This window comes from Lasioglossum baleicum, chromosome 18 (assembly GCF_051020765.1).
Source record: "Lasioglossum baleicum chromosome 18, iyLasBale1, whole genome shotgun sequence".
NCBI classification, from domain to species: Eukaryota; Metazoa; Arthropoda; class Insecta; order Hymenoptera; family Halictidae; genus Lasioglossum; species Lasioglossum baleicum.
The window spans coordinates 9,554,998-9,568,432 of NC_134946.1; the positions used below are offsets into that span (position 1 = coordinate 9,554,998).

At 38.8% G+C, this 13,435-nt stretch overlaps 2 protein-coding genes across 4 annotated transcripts; one reads left to right on the top strand and one right to left on the bottom strand.

The window, feature by feature from the left end:
• The first annotated feature begins 224 nt into the window (after window positions 1–224).
• On the top strand, window positions 225–2,639 carry Dad1 (dolichyl-diphosphooligosaccharide--protein glycosyltransferase subunit). 2 transcript variants are annotated; one of them, XM_076443045.1, is made up of 3 exons: window positions 225–506; window positions 724–860; window positions 1,780–2,639. In XM_076443045.1, exons 1-2 carry the CDS (start codon window positions 302–304, stop codon window positions 852–854), a joined length of 336 nt encoding a protein of 111 aa, XP_076299160.1. In that variant the 5' UTR covers window positions 225–301; the 3' UTR covers window positions 855–860; window positions 1,780–2,639. The 2 variants fall into 2 exon arrangements, with proteins under 2 accessions (XP_076299160.1, XP_076299159.1); XM_076443044.1 differs by lacking the exon at window positions 1,780–2,639 and having other exon boundaries at window positions 724–1,041.
• Window positions 2,640–3,836: 1,197 nt separating this feature from the next.
• On the bottom strand, window positions 3,837–12,988 carry LOC143218062 (E3 ubiquitin-protein ligase AMFR). 2 transcript variants are annotated; one of them, XM_076443019.1, is made up of 8 exons: window positions 12,547–12,988; window positions 9,177–9,442; window positions 8,270–8,527; window positions 5,501–5,656; window positions 5,089–5,411; window positions 4,590–4,977; window positions 4,213–4,460; window positions 3,837–4,046 (listed from the first exon to the last, which is right to left on the bottom strand). In XM_076443019.1, the coding sequence occupies exons 2-8, from the start codon at window positions 9,402–9,404 to the stop codon at window positions 3,884–3,886; spliced, it is 1,764 nt and encodes a 587-aa protein (XP_076299134.1). In that variant the 5' UTR covers window positions 9,405–9,442; window positions 12,547–12,988; the 3' UTR covers window positions 3,837–3,883. The 2 variants fall into 2 exon arrangements, with proteins under 2 accessions (XP_076299134.1, XP_076299135.1); XM_076443020.1 differs by having other exon boundaries at window positions 3,837–4,043; window positions 12,547–12,986.
• Window positions 12,989–13,435: the final 447 nt, after the last annotated feature.

Consider the following 13,435-nt stretch of genomic DNA (forward strand, 5'->3'; position numbering starts at 1 on the left):
TGAACTTATGCTACTAAAAGTACCTAGATGATTGGTTTGTCAATGTGGAATTAAAAAAGACATTTGTTAAATTTATATTATTGGATAAAGTTTCTTGTGTCTATCTACCTAATCAATTATATTTATTAGACCATATTGATACAAGAAACGAGGCTACGTGTCATTTTTCTTAGGGAGTTTTATATAATTAGAGTGGTACGACAGGTTGCTTACTTTATAGCGATTCTAATTTTGTTCATTGCTGTACCGGTGCCACGCGTCGCGGTTCGACACAACCTTAAACGTCAGAATAATTACAAAAATGACGATGTTTACGGTAATTGGCAAGTTCTGGAACGAATATACGAAAACCACACCGAAGAAGCTTAAAATAATAGACGCTTATCTATTTTATGTGTTCCTAACCGGTGTCATACAATTCGTTTACTGCTGTCTTGTTGGAACGTTCCCGTTCAACAGCTTTCTCAGTGGATTTATTTCCTGTGTTTCCTGCTTCGTCCTCGGAGGTATTTTATTCATTATAATTCATACTCCAACCGATAAACTCATACTCCTATTGTAATATCGATTCATAGATTGCTCGGATCAATTATCAAGTTTAGATATCCTATCAATATGTCTGACAATCTCCCCTATGATATTGGTCGATGTAGTTATCAATTAGAATATTAAACACATCGTTTCTTTGTTTGTTAAATTATCGGTTCGTATTTTTTGTTACAGTTTGCTTACGACTGCAAGTGAATCCACAGAATAAAAGCCAGTTTCATGGGATAAGTCCTGAGAGGGGATTCGCAGATTTCATATTTGCGCACATTATTCTGCACATTGTCGTAATGAATTTCATTGGTTAAACTTAGGTAACAAATTTGTGAAACTTTCTTATAAAACGTTCACGGTGATCAGAGTTGACCGCTACAAAAATGTCTATACAGTTACACACAAGTGATTGTAATTACATTTGCAACTCGCAATTAAAAGTAATAGATTAAAATTGATTTTTGTAAGATTAATAAATGAATTCAATGTTCAGACTCAAAATCGTCATTCGATAAATTCACTGCTAATCATCATAGATTTAAATGCATTACATTCGTAGAAAGTCTTATTAACTAGATCAGACAATAGCATACTCCAAGAACTATAAATTGTTATTTAATGAATCAACGAATGAGTTCTGCATGATAGAGCATAAAATTTTATTCAATTGTTTTAGTGGTAACTAAATACGGCTATATTACATTTATTTACATAATGCTATAATATATTTGTAGGTCTAGCACTTTCAGCTACAAATTAAAAAAGAAACAAGATGCAAAGACATAGTAAACTTCTTCTTCACTCGTCCTTATATTACATAAATAACAAACTACCCAATTATTTTTACAAAATTTTGTTATCTCAGAGGGATAGGAAAATTATATATTACATACACAGTGTTGTTTGTGACAAAGAAATCATTTGACGGCATTTATGCAATTCACAAATACTTTGACCACGTCGTACAATGTCCTCCTTCTACAACATTGGAGAACTTAGTTTGTTCTGCTCTACGAAAACATCTACACTTTTGCATTATATACACTGAGTATTTAAATAATACATGATATTACTTTTCCATCGTTTCTACTATGTGTAAAAAGGTCATTACAAAAATTGATTCATTCGTGTGTCGTTAATAGCTGGTACTAAATTCATCTGTTTGTCGACTACTGAAATTCTGTTTGAATCGAATCAGACATATAAAAATGAAGTGTTTTTCCTCTCTCAAATATTCAGATAGTCAACACTCCGATATTGGAACAGAAGAAAAGTTCGTAGCTGTTTGTTGGAATTGCAGTATAATTTAAGCGTACAGGGTGACTATTCGTTCACAGAGGAAAAAGCTACTGTTCCATCTTACACATCAGTGTGGAAAACAATTTATAGTGTTCACGTATTAACACTTTGCGTTCCGCGGGCTACTCGAAGCTTTTGTGCTCTTCCGTTTCAATATATTTGAGGTTTCACCTATGTACCTTCTATTTTATAGACAGTAGTATAAAAATCAACTGCGAAAACTCATCTTTGCCAAGCGATGACGTTTTTTTCTTCTTTAATGTAAAACATATGTTTCCATTGAGCAGATCGTAAAGTGTTAATTGATCCATAATTGCGAAAATAATAAGAACGAATCGCTTAACGTAATGCACGCTATACATTACAGGATTCAAAATAGAACATTTTACAAAGAAGCGTAACAGATATATTGTAAATTATATTAACAAATTACTTCAATATTTTAGCAATTTGTATTTTCATAAATTTTTATGGCACTTGAATAATTCATTCATTTTCGTTGTGAGCTTACAAGATGCTTTTTATTTGTAACAAAAAATCATCATGGGTGCTTAAAAATAAATACTCCGTCAAAGAAATGATTTATTTCACATATACTATTCGGAGTAATTTTTTCTTTACGTGAATTTTGTTTAACGTCGAATTTCGTTAACATTTAAATATATATAATTCAGTATAGAGCTGTTCGCAAAAAGAAAAATATTCTCGTAAAATCTTTGAAATAGCACTGTAGTTCTAAAAGTGAAAGAAATAGACTTCTGTTTATTATAATCTGTTAAATAATATTTTATTTGCAAACATATGTGTCTTAAATATTATTCTCTCACGCGCGCGCGCTCTTTCTCTCTCTCTCTCTTTCTCTCGAATGATTCAAATATATCTATTTGCAATCATTTATATTATCTCTAAAATGAAAACATTAAATATCAATAATAAAATTAATAACAAAAATGATCGTAATCATTTACTATGAAAAATACTAGACGTCTTTACTCTTTACTCATGTGAAAACGAATTTATGATAAGAACGTTTCCTTCGACGATATATTCCTAGTTTTATCAGTCCTCTAATCCACCGATGAGTATATAATCACAACTAGTTAATATTAATTATTCAAATCCATTTTTTCCGTTCTCAAGAAAAATCAATTTCCTCGAGAATAGAAAATCGAGATTTCGAGAAAAAAAAATTATAACTGGGACACTGTAAAATTGCCAAGAAAAATATTTCTCTTAAGAAAAAGTGAAATAAAAACGTGCCTAAGTATCTTCGTGTTTTAAATTAGAATGATTGACTTTTGCGAAAAGGGTCGTCTAGAAGGTTTCTTTATTTCTTTGAATGCGATATTAAGAGTTTCGGGGAAAATTCGTTTCAAAAATGAAGAAGAAGAAGATTAAGATCTTTCAGAATGGTATATTACTTAACAATTATTTTAATAAATAAAGAATAAAAAATAATTAAGCCATTAATACTTTTAAGTTAATTTTCCTTATTATTTCTAAAGAATTAAACAATTAATACTTTAAGTTCATCATTCTTATTTTACTTATGAATAGAATAACTTGTATTCTTAAGAAAACTATTTTTCTCAAGAAAAAAAAACGAAAGCGGGGTGTACAATTTTCGGGAGGAAACCTATCTCTACAAAAAAGTCATATAACCGATACTTTTTAAATACAATGAGGCTAAAATGAAAAAAAAGAAGGTGGCGATTGTTTATGACGATACAGTGCCGAATGATTAGCATCAGAAAATATGTGTGTCTAAATAACAAAAAATTACTTCCTTTAAGTGTAATAAAAAAAGTTAAGATGGTTGAGAAATCTTAGGAACAAACATCTCGAATAAAGAAATAGTTATCTCTCAAAACTAGAAAGGATGCGAGACTCAGAAGGTGACCAAAATAGAGCAGTAAGTGGTCGTCGATGGACGTGTTACCAAAGAAAATCAGTCGTATACACTTCTTCGAAGAAGGTAGTCTACCAAGCATTGTAAACTCAAAAACTTGAATATATATTTCTTTTCTCTGCGTTTCCTATTGTTTTAAGAAGTAGCTTCGGAGACACCTCGGTCAGCCTCGCGTCGTATCTCGTAGTATCTCCTCCTGGCAGCTAGTCTCATGTGTTCTTTGCGGTGCTGGAGGATGAGCTCCCTTTCCGAAGAGGATCTGGAAAACCGTCCTCCTAAGCTGGAAGGTTCATTGCTGCTGAAATCAATTACATTTTATTCAGAAATTGTCTGGGTATTCTTCCAATAAATAGCATTCGTGGTCCTGTCGAAATGCGACTTGATAAGCCCTATTATTGTCAAATTTAAAAAAAAAAGATCAATTGATTTGGAGGTACCTATAGAAAATGATTCTGTAAGATTACCTGTCAGCAATGGGAATGTCAAATCTTGGATCGGTGGGTGGCGTTGAAGCGGTGTTGGAGGGGACACTATTTTCAGTGTTACTAGTATGAATCTGAGGGACGGATTCCGACTGTGGTTCTTCGATTAGGTGATGAGGTGGGATCAGCACTCCATCGAGAATATTCTCGACTGTCCATTCGACTGATCTTGTCACTCTGAGGTCCTCCACAATCAGGTTGCGTGGGAAATGCGGAAACAGTTGCTGCACCTGGTTCAGTAACAAATAGTTCATAACAGAGGAACAGCTATTATAATCGATCAGATCAGCATTAAGCTATGTCCACATTGAAACAACATCGAGCAACTTTTTGTCGACAATAAACAATTCACAACGTACCTGTCTGATCATAGCATCCATTTGCGAGTTGTTGTGCGCAATGGTTGAAATGTCTCCACGCAGCCAATTATGCGAAACCTCCACAGAGAAGCTCGGTAGCCAAGAAACGTATCTCGAGCCGTCGAAATGAAAGAAGTGATTCTCGTTCGTTCTCGCCAGCGTTTGCAGTTCGTTCGGCAGTGCCAGTGTGCTTTCCCGGTGATTCGGTTGCATGCTGAGCGCAAGCCTACACGTTGGGCAAGATGTATCCTGTTCCAGCCAGGATTGCAGACAGGAATTATGGAAGAGATGACAGCAGGGTAGTTTCCTGGCCGCCTCCATCTTCTCCCAGCAAATAGCGCAGTTGTCCGAGTTCTCGGCCAGCTCCTCTTGCGTTGCCATTGGGTAGCTGAAAAGATACGTTGTTAGATCATAGCTTTTAAGGCTTAACCCATGATGTACCAAATTTTTAATTCTTTAACTTTTGCCAATAACGACACCCAAGGCAAGGACAACTTACTTCTGCTCCATATGGTTCAATACAGCTAAATAGTTCCTGTGCTTCGTCAGTTTCCTTTGGATCTCGTAGAACAGGTACCTGAGCTGCATGCAGATCACCAAGGAGGCCATGCTGAGGAATATGTTGCTCCAGAGCAGCATATGAACATGATGGAAAAAGTCGACGGATAGAACTATCAATTCAGCGACGAGGTCCGCGTAATAAGTCAAAGGACCCCGTTTGTCCCATGACCGTTGCGAGGGCGTTCCAGCTCCCCTGATGTCGTACAGGTGAATAATGTATCTCACCATCACGTGAATCGTTCTCACGCCCAATAGAATGCACTATAAATAAAGAGAGGGGCAGTATCGTTAGCACAGTACGTACTTGAAATTGTAATCGTAACTTTAATTAGGGCGTATTGCATAGTCACCTCGGCTGCGGTAAACACGAACGTGTTGAAGGAGACGAAAATAAAGGCTGCGGCCGTGCATAACAATAACATGAAAGAGGATAACGCCAGAATCGCGGCGAGCAGTCCGAGAAGCCTTGCATGACTCCAGCCGGGTGTTGTAGGTGAAAAGGACAACTGCAAACGATCAAATAAACGATTACAATTAACAGTTTACCTCCGCATGGTTTATTTTACATTTTTACGGGCTGTACTTGCCGGGATCGGACTTTAGGTAGGTCATGAACGCAGATGAGGTTTTTATAAGATATGTACTGTTATACCGCCTATGAGTTTTTGTTTGGCCATTCCAGTTTGCTCAAGGATGTTTGAAGGACAGCCTGTTATGCGTATATTTAATTTTATGCAGCAGTACCAGCGGGATAGATATTCAATACCAGGTACGGCAAGATTATACATTTTTCATAGACTTGAAATATTCCAAAAATATTTCTAATATTTTCTATTTGAATCACTGCTGGCATGAATAGTCTCCTTACATAATAAAAGTGTACAATGTTGAATCACTGAGAATAGTTATAGCAGTGTGTCATAATTCCTATGTTGCAAAAGAGGCACGTAATGGGATAAACAAGGAAAACCAAATATCGCACACGACAGGCATAACCTGGTTACCTCTATTCAATTATACTAACGGGATTCTCTTGAATTCATTGCATAACGGAGTCACGAGACTCTTTGTGTTTATAGTGAAGTCCTCTACACCCGACGAAGACTAATCGAGATTAGCATGCTTCATTTCCAATTTCTTTCTTTATTCGAAATCGAAAATTCCGCTTGGCAAGTGATTATTGCCAGTTAACAAAGAACAGAGCTGCTTTATGACTTATGATACGGACATAAAATTACATAGGTTAATTTAGGCCTTAGGCGATGCGTCAAGGTCACGTGGATTGTTGATAAGATTTTTCTTCTTTTGTCTTTCCGTCGGACAATTGTGTTCCTCGCGGTGAGAAAAAAGTGTTTCATTTCCATTGGACACGTAAGCGTGTTACAATAACCGGAAACATATTTCTTTCCCTGTAAACACAGTTTCGTAACGTTGACTATACACTTTGTATCGAGTATGCGAGCAGATCGAACGTTGGACAGTCCCGCATGCGAATGCGGGAAACTTTGTACGAATAAATAAGCAACATATTGATTGTAGGCACACGCTCTGCGTAAATAAAGTATGACCGAGTGCTGTATGTAACGAAACAATGCAAATGCAGCCACGTAGCGAATTTCGTAACCGTCGCGCGTCGGCTCTTGTCGGTTTTCGCGTGGAACGCGTGCCAACGGCATCGAAACTCGTCCCGAAACTACCGGTGTCTGAAATATGTTAAGATATTCGGAATATTTATAAACTTCGACAGGATCAATCCCATGGGGTCATCCTTATTTAGAATTCCAATGCCGCTCTCTGTAATATCAAGTTCGCTCCACTGAATATCGTCGACCGCCCAAACCAACCTCTGTCAAATACAAAAATTCGATAAAACAAATACAAGACTAAATATACTTGTGCAGAGCTGTTTGTTTTTTGTGTATTAATTTTTTAGAAGCTGTTGCTTGAGACAACGAAATATTCTGGTATTGTTAAGCACCAGAGAGAAAATGTTTCAGACAACATTCGAATGACCTCGATAACTTTTTATGTCATTGACATTTCAGAAAAAAATTCGTAAAATAACAGAATTAAATACTTGACTGCAAAAAAAAGGAAGCAAAATATCAGACCTGTTCTGTTTAAGATATTCAAGTGTAGTTGCAAAACCAGTTTCTCGTAATCTCGTAAATCTGTTGATAATTTTCAAAAATGTTTCAATCCATTTCCTGAATTAATCTCTGGTTTCTGCAAAGTTGTTTTCGAGATGAAACGAGGCTAATAGATAAAAATATAGAGGGCGCAGAAACAAATGCAAAAACAACCATGATTTATGGTCTGATACGGAGGAACCCCGGGGTCATCTATCGAGTTCTAGATGATACAATATGGCGGTCGTGAGATTAGCTTCACTTGAGAAGTACAAAATATTTTGCAACTCTTCCAGCAGCATGCATTCAAATATTTTTAAACAAATTCTCACTTTCGGTATTGAAAAAATCAGAACTGTCCGATTGACAAAAATTCGTGTAAATTTCGTCGTCTAACGAACAGATCATTTATCGACGTTAAACACAGTGGTTGTCTATTACTGTACAACGACAGTTTAAGATTTCTTCGTTAAACTGCAAGGCAGTATTTATTTTTCTTTGGATTATTGAAAAGGGAACGACAAATGCACAAGGATACCGGCACTTTCACCCGTTTAAATACCGCTTTACATTTACCAGAAGAAAGTTTTTGCCGCCATCTTTAGCACTGGTGCTCCTTTTACATTAGCACCGGCGACTGAAGTTTCACTGACATAAATTTCCTGATTTTTTTGTTGCAGTGAAAATATGGGGCAGGCATTGTTTACGTTCGACTGGTCGTAAAGTTACGCGCGTACAGTGGCGCTCATAATTAATTTATGACAAATTCAATTTTCCAAAACACTTTGAATCTTCAAACTAGTTCAAACCATGAAGTCTAGAAGTAGCGAAGTGTGTAATTATGAGCACCACGACAGCGACGTGGCCAGTTAATCGGATCGAATACAGAGTTAGCGAAGATTGCTCTCAATCCACGCGAGAATCGATTGAAAGGTTGATTCTCTCAATCGGAGAGAGAAACCGGACCACGATTTCACGGCGGCTACTTACGTATTCGAATCGATCCTTGCAGAGCTGGCTGAGCAGGCTGAGGAATCCCAACGCGGTGAACCAGGCCCACCAAAGAACCACTTCATCCATATACTGAACATTCAGCACGCCGAAAACGAAGATGAACTTGTAGAAAACGAAGTTCCAGAACTTGTCCTTGAGGTGTTGCCTCTCTGACACCCGGAGCTCGCCGAACACCAGCTTCTGGATCGTTTTGCCGAGTAGGATTAGCACGCAGTAAGCCATGTTGATCAGCGTCTGAAAGATAGCGAGAAAAGGGCGCCATCGATCGTGTGGATCATTGTTCTCGATACATATCGAGCGGCATGGCCAGTCGGAAATGTCCGAAATGCAAGACTAAAATTAGAGGTCGATCAGACACGTTTGGCAGTGACCGGACTTTGCTAGTGCGCAACTTGACCGGCACCGTTCGCCGCTTCCTACTTCATTTGCCAAAGAGGAAGATCGCTCCCTGTTGGGCTCGCAATGATTAATAGAATCTAGGAAACACAATTACACTTTCTGCCCAAACAGATTGTCTGGTCGCTAACGACAATCGAGCTTAAAGGTTAGAACACGTGGACTCTGCTGCAACCCTACACGCTCCCCAAGCGAACATTTATTTTCTATCCGAGACGCTATTATATTCAGAAAACCCGTTTTCTATTTTAGATACTCTATTGGACGCTAGACAGTATGATTCACGAGTCTCTGTCTTAAAAGTGTTTACTTCGGGACTGTTTGCTTTGGGGGTCAACGTATTTTACGTGCAGGCCAGCCCCCTGAAGCAATTGGCAACAAAGTAAACGTTTGTAGAGAGGCCAGAAGCACTAAACATCAAAAATTAATCGAGCCTTTCAGAAGCCTTGGAATCCTAATTCTGCTGATGAGATAGGAGACTGCTTACCCAGATGCAGATCGGCTCATCCAGCATGCATTCGAACAGCTCCTTCAAACGCATCCCTAGATTCCTTGGATCCGATTCGAGCTCCACCTCCACTACGGTGTGATTGCTCTTCCACGCAGGGTCTTCGATGATCTGGGCTGCATAGCAGACAGAACAGGAAAGCACGGCGAAGCTGATCGCCGTGTACACCCTGAGGTTGGGGATCGGTAGTCTGTCCAAGAATTCCATTGCTACTTTTGTGGTTGATATTCTTTTTTGTCCTGTTCCTGAAGGGCACAGTGTCACTCGATTAGTCGCTTTCCTTATGCGGACGAAAGAAGCTGGTCGAAGTCGATGGCCTTCAGGCTACTTCGTCACACTGATTGAGCATTCGCACTTACTTTAGCACCTGATTTGGCTACGACGGGAGCAGCAAGTGCAATTTGATAAGCAATAATCTGTTTTACTGTGAATAGACGGCGGACTCTATGCATCTTTGATGAAAGTAAGTGGGCAAATTTCAAAACAGTAGAGAGATTAAAAGAACTCAAGAATATCAATGTGATAGCTTCAACTTATTAAAATAATTCAAGTACGACAATTTTTATTCTGCATTAAGACCCGCAGTTTACTTACGAGCATGTGTGCAAAAAAGAAATGAAATACGGGAAACAAGAGTTTATTATTGTATATAAAATTTACAGCTGATGCAATGTTAAGATAAAATACAAAGTATTGTCCAATTGAAGACTTTATACATGACACTATGATAATTCTAAAGAAATGTTTGTATACCAAGCGTATAAATTATATTCGGACAACGTCGAGATTGGACTTGAAACTAAGGCGGTAATAAAAATAAAGAATTCGAGTGGTAAATGGTGAACCGAATTTCTCCCAATTTCATTGAGGAAAAACCGGTCCACGTGGTCGTGATCGATTAAAATTCTGACGGTTAAAAATTCCGCGAAGACTGAATAAATAATGGCGGACGCATACCGGTTAGTTTTTTCTCGGTCAACCGAATCTTTTATGCAGATGCTCGATCGCCAGTGATAATTGACAAGTTCATTGGCACACGCCGACCAACACTTTCCGTTAGCGCTATCGACGATCGTCGTCGTCATCGGTTAACTGACACCGAAATTTCCGTTACAACGACGCAACTACTGACGCCGCGACCTTGGAACCGCGGAAAGTGTCCGTTTAAAAAACAGTAGGCATAACGTCTCGCACGGAGAACCACGAAAATCGAGATAGAATCGTTTTGGAGTAATTTATCGGGTAACACTGTTCTCGTACACGGGGGATTGCTCGTGACCCGATAGGATTTATCTAGCCCAGAAACGGTTGTGTATCAAAACAAAGTGGTTCTACTGGGAAAAAAACATTTTAACCGTTATGTAACGTAATTTTAGGTCGCTGACTATTTCACTGGTAAACCTTCGCACTCGAACGGCGACTCTGTGGCACCACTAAAAATTATACTATTATTCAAAATATTTTTCAATTAAATTTAATGAATTACATTGAATCAGTCTCATATGCATACAATAAGAAAATGTTTAGAATGGAGATATAAAATAGTCCTGAGTGCAAAGGGGTTAACAAAACAAAGATACTACAATCAATTCTACTTAATTTATATGTATTCATTACTCGTCTGTTTTTATCAATATTCATGATTCTCGAATAATAAAGTTGAATTATTTTTGTACCGCAAAGTGCAATCGTCTCGTGTAGCCCGCGATTATGCGACTGGCCGGGTGCAAGTTAAAATTTTCCCGAAGTCGGCCGCGATGATTGTTTTCGTATTTCGAGCAGGAAACAATTATTCGCTATTGTTTGCTTGTCTTCGCGAACACAAGTCACGTATTCGTCGCATACTTCGCGTTTCCGAACCGCCGTGGTTGCATGCTGGCAAAAATGCAGAGAAACAAAAGCGATAGCGTTCACAATCGTCTTGTTCATTGTCTAGTCGTTAAATGTTAACTGTAACCGTCACGACCGATGGTTTACATACAATAGTGCAGACACACGCTGGCGATGCAGCGCACGTAAACGGCACATGCCACCCTAATCGTGTTTCTTTGCGGCAAAAAACCGCTATCATGTGTAGCGACCGAAATTTTCAACGGGCCGCGTCGTAGTTGCCAAGAATAATTTTGTAATCGGTCATTATAGAATGTCCGAGTATTTTTAAACGGACGATAAGTCGACAGGCCGATTTCAATATTCGTTACCAATTATTTATACACGTGACTCTATTGTGTCATCCTTTTTTTCCCAGATCTCACGACGGCAATGCAGCAGCGGAATAGGTGTAATACTTTTCGCCGCTGAAACAATTGACGATTGTATCGGTACATAAAGTAACATAATTACCACCTCCTTTTTCACGCACACATTTCAGAGCTTCCCTGTTAATATTATATAAGGTTAAGCTAAGTAATTCGGTCACATGTACTTACAATATAATCGTGATTACAATTCATGAAATATCACGTGCATTACACGTGTATATTCATCTAATTTTGCTTAGTCCCGTATCGTTTGACTGCCTCTGTGAATTATACTATTGTTTAGTCGACTCGGCAATAAATATTACATGAGCTTTTATGCAAGAATTACTAGACGCATACTAATCAACTTCTATCTTTGCAGATTACTATTAACAATATGTATTAGACAAGATGACAGGACACATTTTTTTATAGCGTTCTACTGCAGCCTTCTCGTAGTTTTCTTCACGGATTATCCTACACGGAGTAGAATACCGGTATTTATAGCCAACTTATGCATTCATCTCCCGCATCCCACCAATTTCATCTTAATTTATGTTTATCCTTTTCTTACGGCCGGACATTCGTGTCACGCATTCGTTAAACAATTTCCTGCAGCTTTCCCAAATGTGTCACGTTCCGCTATTACAGCTATTACGCGCAACCATATCAAATTATCTCTGCCACGAGAGATCTCGGTATGTACAAAGCTCGGAGCGAAAACAATTATTCAAGCACCGCATCCTTCGATATCTGCACTCCGCGAATAACCTAGGAAAAAGTAACTTTCTCCTGCACCGAGACAAGACTTTAGAAAGCACTTGGCGAAACACGAAGCAAGCTCATATTTTCGATCTTCATTCCAATCTGTGACATGAATTAACAAAAAAGTAGATGATCCATGAAATAACAAAATAATTTTCGGTAGGTGTTCCGCCGAAATTAAATAATTTTCGGTAGAGCTTCCGGAAAAATAATTTCGGCCGAGACGATTTTCGAGGACCCGGGGAGAGTTTCGAGTTTCGTCGACTGACAGATTCGCGAAAACGACACTCGATATCGCACTACTATAAAAAGACGCAGCATCGATAGGGGATAAGTGGACTCACCTGGAATCGAAGATCGACGAACACGTTGCCCTTAATCCATCACCGGAACGAGGACACAGATCTGCTCGAGGACGAGGCTCCGAACCGTTTGGGCGCCACTTAACGCATATCTGCACAGAACTTCGAGGAAAAAGCGAGAATACCGGGACGGGAAGGGAACACGCACACCGGAAGGCTACCGAAAGCGAAGACTTTCTTCTCTCGGGTCTTCGGGATTGTCCGTCAGCTAACAGCACACGCACACGTCCGTTCGCGGTTTTACATGGCACACGCGCCGCTCGTTTTGCCCGAACGATCACGGTTTCGAACAAGTTCGAGGGCGGCGAATCGGTTCTCTCACTAACGTCCCTTTAGGAGGAGCTTCGGGATATTATTGCGACACAATATGACACAATGTGTCACAACAACTGCAGTGCTCGAGACCGCCGACGAGACTAAATACACAGTCGATAAAGAAGTATTGATTCGACTGTCTGGCTGCAGGCAGGGGGGACGGACCGACTTTGCGCGCGCAATTCAAATTTCTGCCGCACTGACTCGATCGCGTTGCGCGGTAAATCATGTGCAGATTGAATGGGTCTTTATTCGATGCTGTACAGTTACGCACATAACTGATCACAACTTTGTTATGAATGGACCAAACGACTTCAACTTCTCTATCGTTTCATCAATTAATTCCGGGGCCGTAATAAAAAAAAGACTCGAGAACAAGAAGAAACACATTTTTCTTTCATTTCAGTTCCCCATATACAAAATATACATATGAAGAACAAAAGTAGTTTTTTTCAAGTTTACTTTATTTGAATAAAACTATTTTATTTTTGTCTTGAGAGAAACTTGGCACACACACACACACACAAAACGTTTTCCAGTGACCGAATTTTCAAAA

Excerpts from the sequence above, each read along its gene's own strand:
- Dad1 (XM_076443045.1), top strand. The coding sequence starts at position 302 with ATGACGATGTTTACGGTAATTGGCAAGTTCTGGAACGAATATACGAAA. Across the intron at positions 507-723 it reads TTCCTGCTTCGTCCTCGGAG|TTTGCTTACGACTGCAAGTG; the intron begins GTATTTTATTCA and ends TTTTTGTTACAG.
- LOC143218062 (XM_076443019.1), bottom strand. The coding sequence starts at position 9,404 with ATGGAATTCTTGGACAGACTACCGATCCCCAACCTCAGGGTGTACACG. Across the intron at positions 8,528-9,176 it reads ATGAGCCGATCTGCATCTGG|ACGCTGATCAACATGGCTTA; the intron begins GTAAGCAGTCTC and ends GCTATCTTTCAG. Across the intron at positions 4,461-4,589 it reads TGGATGCTATGATCAGACAG|GTGCAGCAACTGTTTCCGCA; the intron begins GTACGTTGTGAA and ends TTACTGAACCAG.